The 19,306-nt window shown below is 47.0% G+C and overlaps 1 protein-coding gene across 1 annotated transcript in view; it reads left to right on the top strand.

The window, feature by feature from the left end:
• Positions 1–365: 365 nt before the first annotated feature.
• Positions 366–19,306, top strand: part of SOS2 (SOS Ras/Rho guanine nucleotide exchange factor 2) — a 34,785-nt gene continuing 15,844 nt past the window's right edge. The window contains exons 1-6 of the mRNA XM_069951186.1: positions 366–714; positions 12,618–12,743; positions 13,995–14,126; positions 14,680–14,844; positions 16,895–17,101; positions 18,898–19,041. Coding sequence (XP_069807287.1) covers positions 628–714; positions 12,618–12,743; positions 13,995–14,126; positions 14,680–14,844; positions 16,895–17,101; positions 18,898–19,041 — 861 coding nt within the window. The 5' untranslated portion in view covers positions 366–627. The remainder of the gene's footprint in view (positions 715–12,617; positions 12,744–13,994; positions 14,127–14,679; positions 14,845–16,894; positions 17,102–18,897; positions 19,042–19,306) is intronic.

Below are 19,306 nucleotides of genomic sequence, written 5' to 3'. Positions count from 1 at the left end.
ATTGAAGGGAAAAAAAAATCAAAAATTTCTAAGTATGTTAGTGACCCCATCACAGCCACAACACTCGGACTCCCCCTTGTTTCAAGTGAACTCATCCTCCATTACTCTAGAACCTTAGGGGATCCTGGATCAGTCTATTTAACGAGAGGGGGAGCCCAGGTCTGTCTGCAGTAATACGGTCACTGATTTGCTGCCTGAGTGAGACCACAAGTTATAGAAGACATTTGTTTGTCTTATCTTAAAGAGTTTAAAAAAAAAGGCAACTCTCTTAATTAAAGGGGCTCCCCGTGCAGCAGAGTTCTTGTGATTTGAGGGTTATTGCCCCTTCTGGGGCTCCGTCCCCTCACTGCTCCCCGTCCCGTCTGACCGTCCCTCCTCCACCCGCCTGCCCCCTCCCTCCCCTCCGCGCATGCTCCGTGCGGTCTCTGCGGGCCAGGGGGAGGGCGGCCGGGGCTGAGACTCCCAGAGGAAGCCGGATCCATCACAACAACAAGCAGCGGCGGCGGCATCCAGAGGCCCAGCACCATGGGGGCGGCCCGGGACCGCAGACCGGACTGAGCGGCCCGAGCAGCGGTCTATGCCGGACAGTGAGCGGCCCCGGCCGCGGGCTCCTATGAGGCCGGGATCATGCAGCCTTCCCCGCAGACCTACGACTTCTTCAGCGAAGAGAACGGCCTCAAGTGGCGGGGGCTCTTCGTGCCTGCCCTGAAGAAGGTGAGAGGGAGGGGGCGGGCTCCTCACTGCCCGGGGAACTACAAGTCCCACAACTCCTTGCCATACACTGACTTGTCTGCGCTGACAGGGCATGCTGGGAGTTGTAGTTTAACGAGGCAGACTTCATCTAATAGTAGCTGCAGGCTGCTTGTGTTCTGTCAGTGTGCAGAGAACTACAAGTAGCAGCATGCCCTGCCTTATATCACCTCAGGATGGGACTACTACTCCCAGCATAAAGATCATAGACTATAAATCTCAGCTAATCTGACCCCTGGGATAGCACTACAACTCCCAGCAACCTGAAAAGCTTTGATTTGATTGAGACTCTTACCAGGTCCTGGACTACAACTCCCAGCATAGCTTGTTGCCTTTGGACCAGTGACTTTGTGTAGATTTCGGTTGCTGGACTACTACTCCCAGCATAACCTATGTCTCCTATGTCATTGGTGGGACTATAAATCCCAGCATTCCCTGATGCTCCAGGTCTGAGGTTACCTTCTTTTGTTTGATGTGATTATTGCTGGTGAACTACTACTCCCAGCGTAAACATCATTGTGAGACCCCTGTAATAGGACTACAACTCCCAGCATAACCTGAGAAGCTTTTGTTTGACACATTTACCAGGGCCTGAACTACAACTCCCAGCATACTGTACCTTGTTGCCTGTGGGCCAGTGACGTTCATCATTGGGACTGTACATTGCGTTCTAATCTGACGTGTATGATTAGACTTGTAGTTCTTCTGTTTAGATTTTGGGTGTTGGACTACTACCCCCAGCATAACCTTGTGTCTGCTATGTCATTGGTGGAACTGTCAATCCCAGCATTCCCTGACGCTCCAGGTCTGAGCCTATATTCTTTCTCTGCCGATGTGATTATTACTTGTGGACTACTACTACCAGCATAAAGATCATAGTGAGACCCTTGGAATAGGACTACAACTCCCAGCACAACTTCTTTCCTGCGGGCCAGTGCATCATTGGGACTGTACATTGCAGTCTAACCTGACACGTACAGGGTATGATTAGACTTGTAGTTCTCCTGTTTAGATTATGGGTACCAGACTACAACCCCGTGTCATCGGTGGGACTGTAAATCCCAGCATTCCCTGTCGCTCTGGGTCTGAGGCTACGTTCTTTCTCTGCAGATGGGATGTGGTTATTGCTGGTGGACTACTACTCCCAGCATAAAGATCATGGTGAGACTATAAATCCCAGCTAATCGGACATGTGGAATATGACTACAACTCCCATCATAGCCTGAGAAGCTTTGGGTGTGATTGGACTCGTAGATCTCCTGTTTGTTTCATTTGAGTCTCTTACCTGGACCTGGACTACAACTCCCAGCATAGCTTGTGGCCTGTGGACTAGTGCATCATTGGGACTGTACATTGCAATCTAACCTGACACTTGTTGGGTATGATTAGACTTGTAGTTCTCCTGTTTAGATTTCGGGGATGGACTACTACCCCCAGCATAACCTGTCTCCTGTGTCACCTTCCCTGAAGCACCAGGTTTGAGGTTACCTTCTTTCTCTGTAGTCTCAGATGTGATTATTGCTGGTGCACTACTACTCCCAGCAGACTTGTAGTGTGTCATTGGCCTAGTTAGGACCTGTCATTGTCTCCTTGGACTTGTAGTTCTTCTGATTAGATTTTATTTGATGTTTATACCATCCTGCTGTAACTTGTCACCTGTACCAGTAAAGCTGATTGGTGAACTATAACTCCCAGCATAACCTGACCAGCTAGATTAGAGACCACATCCTTTCTGTATAGTTCTGTAGATGTCCCAATGTCTCCTGTCACCTCTGGGCTAGCACTGGGGGACTAAAAATCCCAGCATAACCTGATACACCAGGTCTGAGATTCCAGTTGTACAGATGTTTGGTAGGTTACTGATGGTGGACTACAAGTGCCAGCATAACCTGTGCCGGTAAACCAGGCCAGGTCTGTTATACTCATTCCTCTGGATTAGCTGGCTGTCAGGGTCGTAGAGCAGAGATGGGAACCTACAGCCCTCCAGCCGCTGCAGAACTACAACTCCCATCATGCAAAGCTTTGGCTGTCCAGGCATGATGGGAGTTGTAGTTCTGTAACAGCTGGAGGGATAAAGGCCCCTCATCCCTGTTATATAGATGTACCCCGGGTCATGTGACTACGACTGATGGCGTCTTCTGACTAACAGGAGATTTAAAAAAATAAAATAAAAAAAAAACTTTATCAATTCTTTTTTTTTTTTTTTTTTTAATCAAATGAATTTCCTCCTTGCTTCTTCTGGATGATCACAATGGAAGGAACGTTCTGTCTGCACGTCGTGCCTGTCGGTCATCTGATGTGTAGGGACTCTGCATCATATAGATGTCAGAAACCGGCTCTAGGACACGGATTGCATCCCAGTGCGGCAGTACGGGCTATTTACTCCTTTTTTTTTTTTTTGCACTTTCAGATGCAGCGCCACCCTGACCCATGGGCTGTGTCTGGTATTGCAGCTCATCGATAGGCAAAGAACATGAACTAGTCATACATTGGTCAGATTGCAGTGATGGGGCATGCTGCCGGTTTTGGTTTATGAATCCCTTTAAATTTTTCTTTCTATAAACTTGAAATCACACCGGTATAATACAGTCCTGGCCTGACCGCGCATCACATGTCTATATCTATCTATCTATCTATCTATCTATCTATCTATCTATCTATCTATCTATCTATCTATCTCCTATCTATCTATCTCCTATCTATCTATCTCCTATCTATCTATCTATCTATCTATCTATCTATCTATCTATCTATCTATCTATCTATCTATCTATCTATCTATCTCCTATCTATCTATCTCCTATCATCTATCTATCTATCTCCTATCATCTATCTATCTCCTATCATCTATCTATCTCCTATCTATCTATCTATCTATCTATCTATCTATCTATCTATCTATCTATCTATCTCCTATCATCTATCTATCTATCTATTACGTATCTATCTATTTATCTATCTATCTATCTATCTATCTATCTATCTATCTATCTATCTATCTATCTATCTATCTATCTCCTCTCTATTATAGAGCGTGGCTGTGATCTGCGGAGGTGACGCGGTCAGGTTAGACACTGACTTATCACCGGCAGATCCTGGCAGCCGCCCCTGATCCGTGTCCAGGAGCAGCGGCAGGCTCTTGGCAGGTAGCGGACGGCGGTGGCGGTCTGTTGACGCTGGTGGTTTATGCTCATTTATGGTAGCGCTCCGCCGCCTGCTGCTCTTGGGGCCTGACAGCCATTTATAGACACCATCATGTTCCCGGTTGAGGCTTCTCCTATGGGTTGACCCCATCAGCCCGTGTCTATGTTCTTATACAGCATGATCATCACCTGGCGAACTGTATGTCCCAGCATGTCTCTGACTAGCGGCATATAGACAGTGGTGAACATCCCTTTTAAGAAGGTGTCTTGGGTGATGTGGTGATTGTTCATCCTGAGCTTCCTGATGCCTCTATGATGGCCATTGCAAAACTACAACTCCCATCATTCGGCTGTCAGGGCATGATGGGAGTTGTAGTTTTGCACTTCTCGGGGGCCCCAGATTGGGGATCACTGCCCTTACAGTGTCTGTAATGACTCGATATGAGGTGATTTGGCCTCCTGTCATCTTTTTTTGAGGGGGGGGATCTGAATTGCGGTGACTGTTCTTACCCCATAGACTTGGTGGAGACAAGCTTCGGTTTCTTTTTGACACCTCATGACCTTGGTATTTGGGGTGGACGGACGCCAGGATTGTGCTGCCGTCGCCGCTGCTGCGCTTTTCCTTTTTCATCTTTCCTTCTATTTGGAGAATTTGTCCACTTTAAGGGACATGGAACCCCCTGTTGTGATTGGTCAGACCCCCCCCCCCCCCCCCCCCCGAACCTCTATACTGTGGAGAGGTGATAACATTTAACCCCTATAATACTGCACTCTGTGTGCCGCCATATAGTGGTTTCCGTATTACAGATACATCCCGTCCTCATCAGTCCTGGGGTCAGCTCCTAATACAATCCCATTTCTACTAACAATAGGAGTATATATTTTTTTTTCTCCTTACAAATCAACTGGTTTCAAAAAGTTATATAGATCTGTAATTTACTTCTATTTTAAAAAATCTCCAGTATTCCAGTACTTATCAGCTGCTGTATGTTATGCAGAAAGTAGTATATTCTTTCCAGTCTGACAGTGCTCTCTGCTGCCACCTCTGTCCATGTCAGGAACTGTCCAGAGCAGTAGCAAATCCCCATAGAAAACCTCTCCTGCTCTGGACAGTTCCTGACATGGACAGAGGTGGCAGCAGAGAGCAGTGTGTCAGACTGGAGAGAATACACCACTTCATGTAGGACAAACAGCAGCTGATAAGTACTGGAAGACTGAAGAAGTATATTACAAATCTATATAACTTTTCGACACCAGTTAATTTTAAAGAAAAAGATTTTCACCGGAGTATCCCTTTAACCCTCTAAATTCAACAGGATCTGTTGATGTCAATGGAGGCATCTAACAGGTGTCGGGGAGAGCAGGAGCAGATAAGTTGGATTTTTACTCCCCTGTCAAACTCGCGGCCTTCCAACTACAACTCCCATCATCCCTGGACGCCTTTGTCAGGTGACCCCCATGGTTGGCCGATGGAATCAGTAGCTTCAGCACATTTACCTATAGATGATGCATCACTGTCATAGGAAGCTGCTGTGGACCCCAGAATGACGCTGAATAATAGAAAACACCTTTAAGGGAAATTCATGATGCAGATGAGCACAAGTTCCTGCACGTCGCGGCTCCGTGTTATTGAGATATAGTAAGAGGTGGCCGGTATATAGGTGACAGGTGTCCCTGTCCGGCCGGTGGTGACCTGTGGGGGCTGGAGACAAAGCCGCTATTGATAGGGAGCCGGGCCGGGCCGGTGGTTTTGCAGACACTCGCTATGACGCTCTGTGCCCGGATCCTCAGACTTTTATGGGAAAGGGAACATTTCACCTACATGTCATAAATTCCCTCTGAATTTTTTTTTTTTCTGACAAACGGAGAGAGAGAGCGGATTTCTATCTGATGTATTATAAAGCGATCTGATGTCTACGGCCGTGACCCCCAGCTGTTGTAAAACTACAACTCCCATCATGCCCTGACAGCCAAAGGGCAACCCCTGATGGATGTACTCCACTGCTGTCTGTCAACTTAACAAATGTCTGCCGTCCTCCGGTGCCGGCAGGGAGGTTCTGTGTGCCCTTATTATCGCTTTACTACTCCGTTTTCTCACATAAAGGGAGTTGTAGTCTTATAACCGCTAAGGAGCCGCGGGTTAGGGGACATAAACAATAGACTGGAGGTGACTCTGCTAACTTGTATTTAGAGACTTGTGGGCATGCTCAGAGGTCTTTATACAGGAAGGGAGGTGGGGCTGGAGGCTACATAGAGTGATTATCGTTTGGATTTTCGCAATAACGATCGCATTGGAGCGACAATCGGCTCATGTAACCACCGCGAACGATCAAGAAAACATTCATTGTGACCTTTCAACATGTTCTTAAATCGTCGTCGGTCGTTCGCTAAAAATTCGCAGATCGCTTTGCAAAGATTCACCCTATGTGTGAGATGGGCTTAAGCGATCTTAAAAATGATCACAATACCAATTTTTCTAACGATTTTTCCAACAATTTAGTCGTCTAAACGCTTATCGTTATAAAAAAACAATTTGCTTCAAAATTGTTAAACGATCAATTGGGTGAATTATGGCTTAGCGTAAACGGACCATAAGTTCTGACCGTCACACTTTATAATGGAGTTTATAGTTTTTCAGGACCACAGGTTAGGGGACACTGTTGTACAGCAAGCCCTATGGACATAGGAATCAATAGACTGTCACTGATTTCTATTGGAGAGTGTTGTGGGCATGCTCTGTTACAGGAAGAGGCCTGATGGGAGTTGTAGTTTTGCATTCACTGCAGAGGTACAGGTTGGATAACAGTGGTGTGTATAATGGTGAGTGATGCTTTGGCGTAGTCAAATATCTGACACCTCCGCAGGATGTCCGCTTACGGGTTGCTAGAATTGGAGTCTCAATCCGAACTTCAGCTGGCAATACACAACAGGACACGTGTGTGGTGGATGCAGTGGATAACGGAGCATGCGGCACTATGAATCTGACCGTATATAGCCGCCATTTGCCCCTATAAGAACCTAAATATATACACTCACCGGCCACTTTATTAGGTACACCTGTCCAACTGCACGTTACCACTTAATTTCTAATCAGCCAATCACATGGCGGCAACTCAGTGCATTTAGGCATGTAGACATGGTCAAGACAATCTCCTGCCGTTCAAACCGAGCATCAGTATGGGGAAGAAAGGTGATTTGAGGGCCTTTGAACGTGGCATGGTTGTTGGTGCCAGAAGGGCTGGTCTGAGTATTTCAGAAACTGCTGATCTACTGGGATTTTCACGCACAACCATCTCTAGGGTTTACAGAGAATGGTCCGAAAAAGAAAAAACATCCAGTGAGCGGCAGTTCTGTGGGCGGAAATGCCTTGTTGATGCCAGAGGTCAGAGGAGAATGGGCAGACTGGTTCGAGCTGATAGAAAGGCAACAGTGACTCAAATAGCCAACCGTTACACCCAAGGTAGGCAGAAGAGCATCTCTGAACGCACAGTACCTCCAACTTTGAGGCAGATGGGCTACAGCAGCAGAAGACCACACCGGGTGCCACTCCTTTCAGCTAAGAACAGGAAACTGAGGCTACAATTTGCACAAGCTCATCGAAATTGGACAGTAGAAGATTGGAAAAACGTTGCCTGGTCTGATGAGTCTCGATTTCTGCTGCGACATTCGGATGGTAGGGTCAGAATTTGGTGTCAACAACATGAAAGCATGGATCCATCCTGCCTTGTATCAACGGTTCAGGCTGGTGGTGGTGGTGTCATGGTGTGGGGAATATTTTCTTGGCACTCTTTGGGCCCCTTGGTACCAATTGAGCATCGTTGCAACGCCACAGCCTACCTGAGTATTGTTGCTGACCATGTCCATCCCTTTATGACCACAATGGACCCAACATCTGATGGCTACTTTCAGCAGGATAATGCGCCATGTCATAAAGCTAGAATCATCTCAGACTGGTTTCTTGAACATGACAATGAGGTCACTGTACTCCAATGGCCTCCACAGTCACCAGATCGCAATCCAATAGAGCATCTTTGGGATGTGGTGGAACGGGAGATTGGCATCATGGATGTGCAGCCGACAAATCTGCGGCAACTGTGTGATACCATCATGTCAATATGGACCAAAATCTCTGAGGAAGCTTCCAGCACCTTGTTGTATCTATGCCACCAAGAATTGAGGCAGTTCTGAAGGCAAAAGGGGGTCCAACCCGTTACTAGCATGGTGTACCTAATAAACTGGCCGGTGAGTATATATATATATATATATATATATAATGAGTTTCCCCGTTCCTCTCAATGCCTTTTCAGACTCCTGTGGCTGGGAGGAGCGTGAAATGCTGGATGGGAGAACAAGCGTCTATCTGCTCCCTTCACGGTTCTGTCAAATTACTGGCGCTATTCACACATCAGCCCTGTGAGAGGAAGAGATCACAAGCACTGGGTGACTTATCCTGGTGTGTGATGTCACACGAAACATCCTGACCTCTGATTGGAGGTTTATTAGTCGTGATGGCGGTGACTTCATTACAACCAATCTGCCCCTAGGGCAATGGTCTGCTGCCTGTCACACTCCAGCTGCTGCTAAACTACTGAAGGATGCCAGTGCATGTTGGGAGTTGTAGTTTTTCAGCTTATGGTATGTACTGTATATCCTTAAGGGAGATTGTCCCGTCTTGTTCAGTTGTTTTTTGTCTTTCATTCTCAAGTGTTTTCAAGATCTCTGCTTGCTGTCAGTGATACGGCTGGAAGTTAGGATCAGCTTATTCAACAGATCAGAGTTTGACTGTTTATTAAAGGGGTATTCTTCTCCAACATAACTGATTATCCAGCAATAACCATGAATTTAAAGGGATATTCTGCTCTAGCATAACTTTTGACTTGTTGTTGCCCATGGTGATACTAACAATTTCTTTCATACTTGTTATGTATTCAGTCTCCTTCCCCCAGTTCTCAGCTGCTCCTTTCTGCTGAAGACACACAAATCTGTGACCTCTGATGTAAACAAGTCCCTGGCAGGCTTTATCTGCAACATTGTAGCTTCTTTGTGATGAGGGATAATCATAGTAGGTTTAATAGCAACTTCACCTCAGATTAACCCTTCCAGCAGTACAAAAAAGCTACAGTGTAGGTTGCAGGTAAAGCCTGCCAGGGACTTGTTTACATCAGTCGTCTCAGAAGGGAGGGGGGTGGGGGGAGAAAAGCTCACATGTATTTTTTGTGTCTTCAGCAGAAAGCAGCAGCTCAGAACTGGGGGAAGGAGACTGAATAGATAATAACAAGTATGGAAGGAATTGTTAGTCTTACCATGGGCAGCAACGTCCGTATGGTTAGTGGTAATAGCCTTAACTGCTGCTGTAAGGACGTGTTCACAAGTACAGGTAGCGTGCTTTATGGCCAAGATCCGTCCAGCAAAACCGCCTTTGTGTTACATGTGTAGGTAGTTTGCTCAGGGGGCCGTATACCCCAATGGCTGCAGCTGCTACTTAGGAGGATAGTGCCGCATGTACCATCCCTGAAATCCTCCTCCTCTTACCATGGACTAGTGATGGGGACCCTGCGGCCCCCCAGCTGTTATATCCTCTATATAAGTGACCAATCCCTGGGATGCATCCTACACACTGGACTCTCTTCCCATCCGCAGTAACACGGAGCAGAGCGAGCCGCCATCCTCTCCCCTTGCAAACAAGGATCCATTAATACCCCCAAAGTGCTCGGAAAATGAGCCGCAGCCATTAAATGGAGCTCAGGTTACAGACTATTCTTGGCTCGTGGAATCGGAACAAGAGAAGCGCTCGCCAGGCCGGCCATCCGCTGGTGTAGGGGAGGGGGGCGCCCGGGTACGGGGGGCTTCTGTATTATACTAGATAGATTGGGGGTATTTGGGGGGGTTGGTTTTTCTTCTATGTACATTACAGATTACACGAGTGTGCTTGTACTGTATACTCACAAGCTTTGTACAGCACTACAGAATAGGTTGGTGCTATATAAATAAAGGAATAATTATTATGTTTTGGTGGGAGTCATGGTCTCCATCGCTTCTCATGGGATAAAGATGGCGTCAGACCCCAATAAATCCTAGTAAAAGGGCTTCTCCTGGCCGGAGGGGGTGACAGCCGCTGTGTGTGATCAGTCTGTGGTTCATCAGACCTGAAGGGCGATGGATCTGCTGCCAGAATCCTGATGTCTTATTAGCTGTCAGATAAGAATAAGGAAGGATGGCAGGAGGAGGAGGAGGGTAACGGGATCCTACAGGGCAGCGTAACCTCAGCCCAAAGGTCTCTTCAAGGGCTTTACCCTTCTCTGCAGGTTACTGGTCAGGAGAGATGGATGTCACCTGGGTATAATACCACTGCTGGTGCCCGGCATGGATGTCACCCGGGTATATTAGCACTGCTGGTGCCCAGTATGGATGTCACCCGGGTATAATAGCACTGCTGGTGCCCAGTATGGATGTCACCTGGGTATAATACCACTGCTGGTGCCGGGTAGGGATGAAACCCGGGTATATTAGCACTGCTAGTGCCGGGTATGGATGTCACCCGGGTATAATAGCACTGCTGGTGCCGGGTATGGATGTCACCCGGGCATAATACCACTGCTGGTGCCCGGGATGGATGTCACCTGGGTATAATACCACTGCTGGTGCCGGGTATGGATGTCACCTGGGCATTATACCACTGCTGGTGCCCGGGATGGATGTCACCTGGGTATAATACCACTGCTGGTGCCGGGTATGGATGTCACCCGGGTATAATACCACTGCTGGTTACCGGTATGGATGTCACCCGGGTATAATAGCACTGCTGGTGTCCAGTATAGATGCCACACGGGTATAATACCACTGCTGGTGCCCAGTATGGATGTCTCCCGCGTATAATAGCACTGCTGGTGCCCAGTATGGATGTCACCCGCGTATAATAGCACTGCTGGTGCCCGGTATGTATGTCACACGGGTATAATAGCACTGCTGGTGCCCGGTATGGATGTCACCCGGGTATAATACCACTGCTGGTGCCGGGTATGGATGTCACCCGGGTATAATAGCACTGCTGGTGCCCGGTATGGATGTAACACGGGTATAATAGCACTGCTGGTGCACTGCATGGATGTCACCCGGGTATATTAGCACTGCTGGTGCACTGCATGGATGTCACCCGGGTATATTAGCACTGCTGGTGCACTGCATGGATGTCACCCGGGTATAATACCACTGCTGGTGCCTAGTACAGATGTCACACGGGTATAATAGCACTGCTGGTGCCCAGTATGGATGTCACCCGGGTATAATAGCACTGCTGGTGCCCGGTATGGATGTAACACGGGTATAATAGCACTGCTGGTGCACTGCATGGATGTCACCCGGGTATATTAGCACTGCTGGTGCACTGCATGGATGTCACCCGGGTATAATACCACTGCTGGTGCCTAGTACAGATGTCACACGGGTATAATAGCACTGCTGGTGCCCAGTATGGATGTCACCCGGGTATAATAGCACTGCTGGTGCCCGGTATGGATGTAACACGGGTATAATAGCACTGCTGGTGCACTGCATGGATGTCACCCGGGTATATTAGCACTGCTGGTGCACTGCATGGATGTCACCCGGGTATAATACCACTGCTGGTGCCTAGTACAGATGTCACCCGCGTATAATAGCACTGCTGGTTCCTGGTATGGATGTCACCCGCGTATAATAGCACTGCTGGTGGCGGGTAGGGATGTCACCCGGGTATAATAGCACTGCTGGTGCCTAGTACAGATGTCACACGGGTATAATAGCACTGCTGGTTCCCGGTATGGATGTCACCCGCGTATAATAGCACTGCTGGTGGCGGGTAGGGATGTCAACCGGGTATAATAGCACTGCTGGTGCCCAGTATGGATGTCACACGGGTATAATAGCACTGCTGGTGCCCAGTATGGATGTCACCCGGGTATAATAGCACTGCTGGTGGCGGGCAGGGATGTCACCCGGGTATAATAGCACTGCTGGTGCCCGGTATGGATGTCACCCGGGTATAATACCACTGCTGGTGCCTAGTACAGATGTCACCTGGGTATAATAGCACTGCTGGTGCCCAGTATGGATGTCACACGGGTATAATAGCACTGCTGGTGCCCGGTATGGATGTCACCCGGGTATAATACCACTGCTGGTGCCCGGTATGGATGTCACCCGCGTATAATACCACTGCTGGTGCCCGGTATGGATGTCACACGGGTATAATAGCACTGCTGGTGCCCAGTATGGATGTCACACGGGTATAATACCACTGCTGGTGCCCAGTATGGATGTCACCCGGCTATAACGGAGCAGCAGGGTAAGAACATAGTGGATTTCTCTCTCGGTTGAATGGATATGAGGTGAGTTTATTCTGAGCGGACACACCCTGCTCTGGCAGCCATGTACCCGCAGTCTGGTCGGGCCTGTTCATCGGGTCCTCCCTTCATAGATATTTTAGCATTATCAGAGCCTCCGGCATGGAGTAAGTGCAGCGCGGCGTCCTGTGGTCACATGGTACAGGGGGTCCGGGGCTGCTGTATGGCTGACATTATGGCTCCTATTGTCCTGGATGACAGATCAGGATAGGACTCAGCATGTATCACTGCATTCAGGACACCAGGAAAGCTGGGTAATAGACCTGTTTTTATCTGCATTGGCACCTAACTGGATATATTACGATATATAAGTTGTTGTTTTTTTTTTTTTTAATCCTCCCAGGTCCAACAACAAGTGCACCCCACCCTCAGCGCAAAGGAAGACTCATTGTATTATATAGAGGAGCTCATCCTGCAGCTTCTTAGCAAATTGTGCATCGCTCAGCCCAGGACTGTCCAGGATGTGGAGGTTAGTATGGTTAAAGGGGTTGTACACCATCGATCTCATCTCTATTAGATTGTTGGGGGTCTAGCTCTCCGCACCTTCACTGATCAGCTGATTGAAGCCTGTGGTGCTCTTCCTAATTCCCTGTGCCTCCCACAGTGCCATACTTTTCATAGTGGCTGTGCCTGGTATTACAGCTAAAGAGCTCAGTCCTGTAGTTGGAATACTAGCCACTACAGAAAGATGGAGCTGTGCCTGGTAAATAATGCTACGCCACGCGGATCGTGGTGGGTGTCAAGAGTTGGATCTGCACCAGTCTGATAAATGATGGTCCATGTTAAAGAGACTTAGTAGGTTTATGGTGTCCTATCTCAAGCTGGCATAAACTAGTGACAGAGAAGCTGAACAGAATGACGTATCACATTGTTCTGTGCAGCTGATCCAGAAATCTCCTCCTGAATAACATGGACAATAAGTAGTCTTCTCCATTATGTGCATGAGCCCAGTAGTCCGGGATATTCATGAGTAGCAGAAAACTCTGCCCACCAGCTGCTTATTGGCAGTTATCTATCCATGCTGTGTGTAGGCAGTCACAGCAGCTGCAGGGCAGGGGGAGGGGTGTGTCAAGAATCCTATTCTCCTGCACATTAGGAGAACGGCTGAACAGAATCATGTAAGTAATACACTGATCTGTTCTGCATTTCTATCACTAGTTTATGTTGCCCTCATTTAAGGTATCATATACCTAGTGACAGATTCCCTTTAAGGATATACCATCAGTTTGGTAGAGCAGTTCCTATTGATCACACATTATACTGGCTTCTGTTTGGGGGCTTCCTTTACACAGTCAGAGGAAGGCGATTCTGGAATATAATATTTACAGTGACGAACCCTTTACCATTGGGCGTCATTGGTTTGGGAGCAGATGGCTGCTTTGTATATCACAGCATATGTGGCCTAGGACACACACATCCATCACCTCGGTGCTCCTGGCTGGCTCAGGTTCACTGATCTCTAGCCAAGACTTGTAACTGAATGTTGGCAGACGCTCCATCTCCATTATGGTCTGTAGATCACTTTTCACTTCTTTTCTAGGAATAGTTTGTGTTCTCTTAGTGTGGTGTTAGTCAGCTGGTCAAATTGGCCTAGCGCCTATGAAAGGTGACATAAGAAGGGCAGCTCTTGTAGTCGCTATAGTGCCATGCGAGGTGCGGCAACCAAAACAATACAATATCATTCAGCCACTTAAGTATCCACAATTCCCATCTGTTATAGGAGCGAGTGCAGAAAACCTTTCCCCATCCGATCGACAAGTGGGCCATTGCCGATGCACAGTCCGCCATTGAAAAGAGGAAGCGAAGGAATCCCCTGCTGCTTCCTGTCGATAAGATACACCCCTCACTGAAGGTAACCTTTATATTTACTGCGCCTTTTTATGTGTATTCAGTCGTCTCTTGGACTGTAGAAAAGCTGGGTGACATCCTATATGGTGTCACCCAGGCTCCTGTACTCCATGACTAATGGTGAAAGCCATTGAGGGGTCTGAGAAAGCTGGGTGACATCCTATATGGCTCCTATGAGCTGTCACCCAGCCTCCCATACTCCATGACTAATGATGATAGCCATTGAGGGGTCTGAGAAAGCTGGGTGACATCCTATATGGCTCCAAGCACTGTTACCCAGCCTCGCATACTCAATGACTAATGATGTCATTGAGGGATCGGAGAAAGCTGGGTGACTGCAGCCTATAGCCCAAGAAATTTTATCAAATATGGGAAGGAATTAAAAAAAAAAAGCCCAATAAATAAATGGCTTGATACCCAGCTTTCCTTGAAAGAGAACAGAGATTGGGACACCTCACGGTCCTATAGTCTCTACCGGTTTGTTATATTATTATATGATTGACACCTTTTATTATTCTGATAAGACTCACATGATTGTCTTCCCTTTTCTGTACCAGGAAGTGCTCGGCTACAAGGTGGATTATCACGTGTCTCTCTACATAGTGGCTGTCCTGGAATACATCTCCGCTGACATCTTAAAGCTAGCAGGAAACTACGTCTTTAACATCCGACACTATGAGATCTCTCAGCAGGACATCAAAGTGTCAATGTGTGCCGATAAGGTGAGATCCAGGTATCCTGTTACACTGACTGTACATGGAGAGGTGTTTTCTTATCCTTAGGATAGGCCGACAGTATCAAGTTCCCGGGGGTCGGATTTGTGATCAGTAGATGAAGGAGGCCACTGCATAGGTTTTCATCGCCCTATACTTTTGGTAGCGTCTGTGACTAAAAGTGGCCATACACCTTCAATATCTGATGGCCTGTTCTCCCCGTACATAGGATTGTTTGTCACGACCGAGCATTCCTGTGTTCTATATGAGAGTGGTCCGGCTGCGGCTTCTCTCTCATAGAACAAAGGGGTCAGGCAGTGATTTTTCCATAACGCCTAATCCGTGTCTCAGTTGGGAGAGCCCCATACATCTTATACCGACAGCTGACAAAAGTGTATGTTGTATGTGCATCTTTAATATTGAATAGGACTGAGCTGCAATACCAGACACAGCCACTATTGTAGGTACAGCACTATGCTTGCAAACAATTAATGGACCTCTTCATTCAGCTGATCTATGGGGGTGCTGGAAATCAGACCTCTTTCATATTGGTGATTTAGATGCGTCTGGGATATCTCACTTTCTCACTTTCCTGCTTCTCTCCGAGATGCTATAAAGAGTTGCACACATCTTTGCAGCAATGACCGCTGTCCGCGTGCTGATCCTTGTCTTCTGGTTTCCTACTAAACAATAGTCAGGGTGAGGTGCCTGGGCGTGTGCTGCGCCTCACTTAGTAAACACGGCCTGCGGTTCACCAGATAATACACCGTACAGCTGGGATTTACATAGTTTACACGTCAGCCAGATCCTCTATATCAGGGATGGGGAACCCTCAGCATTCTGGCTGTTGGGAAAACTACAATTCCCATCATGCACAACCAACTAAAGATAGGACTTTGGCTGACTAGGTATGTAGTTTTCCCCCATCCCTGCTCTCTATGCTCATGTGCAATGTACAGAACATGGGCCACACTGATTTGTCACATTGATGCTGTCAGTGAATGGGAGCTTCCTTGTTGAACAGCTCGGGTTTTGTTTTGTTTTTTCTTAAGTTATAGTGACACTAAGGGTCCTATTACACAGAGCAATTTTTAACGATTAATGACTAACTATAATGGATTGCAAACAAAATGATATCGTTTAGTTTATCGTTCACGATATTACACAGAACGATAGTCGTTAGTTACGAGCGTTACTTCTATCATTATTGCGATTGTTGCTATGATCGTTTGCTCCTTCTGACCCCAGCAAAACAATGAATCACTGAACAATTAGTGAACAAATGCGGAACTACAGCGAACGAATGTGGAATTACAGGGAATGATAAATGATCATTTTAGGTTCAGATCTAAATCAACGACATATAAAAGATTTTTCGATCGTTGTCTGCAATTACACAGAACGATTATCGTTTAAATTCGAACGATATAACGATTTTTCGCACGATAATCTGCCTGTGTAATAGGGCCCTATCACACTGGACGATTATCTTGCAGAAAATTGTTATATTGTTCAAATCCTTCTGTGTAATTGCAGGCAACGAATGAAAAATCGTTGGTGTGTTGTTGGTCGTTGATTTAGATCTGACCCTAAAATAATCATTCGCCAATCATTTAGTTTAATTCCACGTTGTCTCTTCATTTGCTGCGATCAGATGGAGCAAACGATCCTAGTAACGATTGTAACGGCTATTGTTCCGTGTAATATGGTGAATAGAGATGAGCGAACCTGGAGCATGCTCGAGTCCATCCGAACCGGAACTTTCAGCATTTGATTAGCGGTGGCTGCTGAACTTGGATAAAGCCCTAAGGCTATGTGGAAATCATGGATATAGTCATTGGCTGTATCCATGTTTTCCAGACAACCTTAGAGCTTTATCCAAGTTCAGCAGCCGCCACTAATCAAATGCCGAACGATCGGGTTCGGATGGACTCGAACCCGAACCCGGTTCGCTCATCTCTAATGGTGAACCCCCTAAGTGTATATACATGTGTATACATAAACAGAGAGAAGCTGTACAGTCTCATATAGAATTCCTCCCCCTCTGTTCCCCCACCAGGTATTGATGGACATGTTTGATCAGGATGACGACATCGGCTTGGTGGCGCTCTGCGATGAGGAACCTTCCTCTACAGGGGAGCTCAACTACTATGAGCTGGTGAGGACGGAAATTGCCGGAGAGAGACAATACCTGCGTGAGCTGAACTTGATCATCAAGGTGTTCCGGGAAGCCTTCCTGGCCAATAAGAAGCTATTCACACCCAATGTAAGTTCTAATTTTCTTGGGGATATTGTATGTATGAGAGGGATAATATTTCCTGCTAATACAGCGATGGGGAACCTTCGGCCCTCCAGCTGTTGCAAAACTACAATTCCCATCATGCCTGGACAGCCGAAGTCCAGGCATGATGGGAATTGTTGTTTTGCAACAGCTGGAGGGCCGAAGGTTCCCCGTCCCTGTTCTTATGGCTGGGTCTGGTCACCTACTGTTTGTGAATTTAGACACCACCCACGGAATTGAGACGGGATGATCACGATCACCCCTTTTTTTTTTTTTCCTCCTTACTAATCGTGGATGTAAGTGCCAGACGGCCTTTCCCTGATAAGCCGACGGCGGAGATATGATTATGTAACTAACCCTCGCAGTGTATTGAGTTGTTTCTATGGTGTCGATGCTTTGGTTACGCTGTTGCTGCAATCCCTGAGGTCGGAAATACCGAGTCAGCTGAATAGCTTCTGTGACGTACAAGATTGGGGACAAATGCTCCAAATACTCCATTTACCGTCCGTCTTCTGCTCCAGCCTGCTGCTGCAGGAACAATTTATAGGAGCTTAGGCCGTGTCCACTCGCCGCAGCTTTCACCCTAGGACTGTGTTCACACACATTAGTATAACGCAGTCCCCATAAGAGCAGTGAGCGATGCCGGGATATCACACCCCGGTCCCCAGTGTTTGTTCTTCCAGTCACTTACAGCTCCTCATATCTACAAGTTCTTTCCAAGGATCTGTAAGACAAGCTGCAAAGTGTTTGCTTAAACTGTTTAGAGTGGATTTCAATGTCACCGACTGACATCAGCCATTCCAAGGTTCAGATATGGCCTGACAACCATGCGTATGCCGCCAGGAATAGGATTTATTGTGAGCAGCAGCTACATTGTATATACGTTATATGACTGATCCTGAGTTACATCCTGTATTATTCTCCAGAGCTGCACTCACTATTCTGCTGCTGGGGTCACTGTGTACATACATTACATTACTGATCCTGTACTGATCCTGAGTTACATCCTGTATTATTCTCCAGAGCTGCACTCACTATTCTGCTGCTGGGGTCACTGTGTACATACATTACATTACTGATCCTGTACTGATCCTGAGTTACATCCTGTATTATTCTCCAGAGCTGCACTCACTATTCTGCTGCTGGGGTCACTGTGTACGTACATTACATTTCTCATCCTGAGTTACATCATGTATTATACTCCAGAGCTGCACTCACTATTCTGCTGGTGGGGTCACTGTGTACATACATTACTGATCCTGTACTGATCCTGAGTTACATCCTGCATTATACTCCAGAGCTGCACTCACTATTCTGCTGGTGGGGTCACTGTGTGCATACATTACATTACTGATCCTTAGTTACATCCTGTATTATACCCAAGAGCTGCACTCACTATTCTGCTGGTAGGGTCACTGTGTACATACATTACATTACTGATCCTGTATTATACCCCAAAGCTGCACTCACTATTCTGCTGGTGGAGTCACTGTGTACATTCATTACATTACTGATCCTGTACTGATCCTGAGTTACATCCTGTATTATACTCCAGAGCTGCACTCACTATTCTGCTGGTGAGGTCACTACTGATCCTGAGTCCCATCCTGTATTATCCTCCAGAGCTGCACTCATATTTCCCATAATTCAAATAACTAAGTCAGGTCAAACGCTGTGCAGGTATTGATCCAGCTAGGAATGTTTAGGGATTCCAGCTCTGAAGCCTGCAGAATTTTACAGTATATAGTATAAGCTGATATCTGTATGTTGTCTCCTCACAGGACATAGAGATCATCTTCAGTAACATCCTGGACATCCATGAACTGACGGTGAAGCTTCTTGGTCTGATTGAGGACACGGTGGAGATGACGGATGAGAGTAGTCCTCATCCGCTGGTTGGAAGCTGCTTTGAAGATTTGGCAGAAGTAAGAGCTCCGCGCTTTCCATACATCATGTATACCTGTGTCCCCCAACATGCGACCCTCCAGCTGTTGCAAAACTACAACTCCCAGCATGCCCTGCTATAGCAGATGATCAGTTCTCGGGAACGTCCCGAGCTGTAATCTGGAGACGTTATGGACCGTGGATAGCACCACTGCTGCTTCTTTTATGCCAGCGGTGCATTATGGGTCGTTGCTAACAGAATATTATTGATCTAATTTTCACATTGATCTGTTTGATATTCCAGCA

The sequence above is a fragment of the Dendropsophus ebraccatus genome, chromosome 13 (assembly GCF_027789765.1).
Source record: "Dendropsophus ebraccatus isolate aDenEbr1 chromosome 13, aDenEbr1.pat, whole genome shotgun sequence".
NCBI classification, from domain to species: Eukaryota; Metazoa; Chordata; class Amphibia; order Anura; family Hylidae; genus Dendropsophus; species Dendropsophus ebraccatus.
This window is presented reverse-complemented; position numbering and strand designations above follow the sequence as displayed.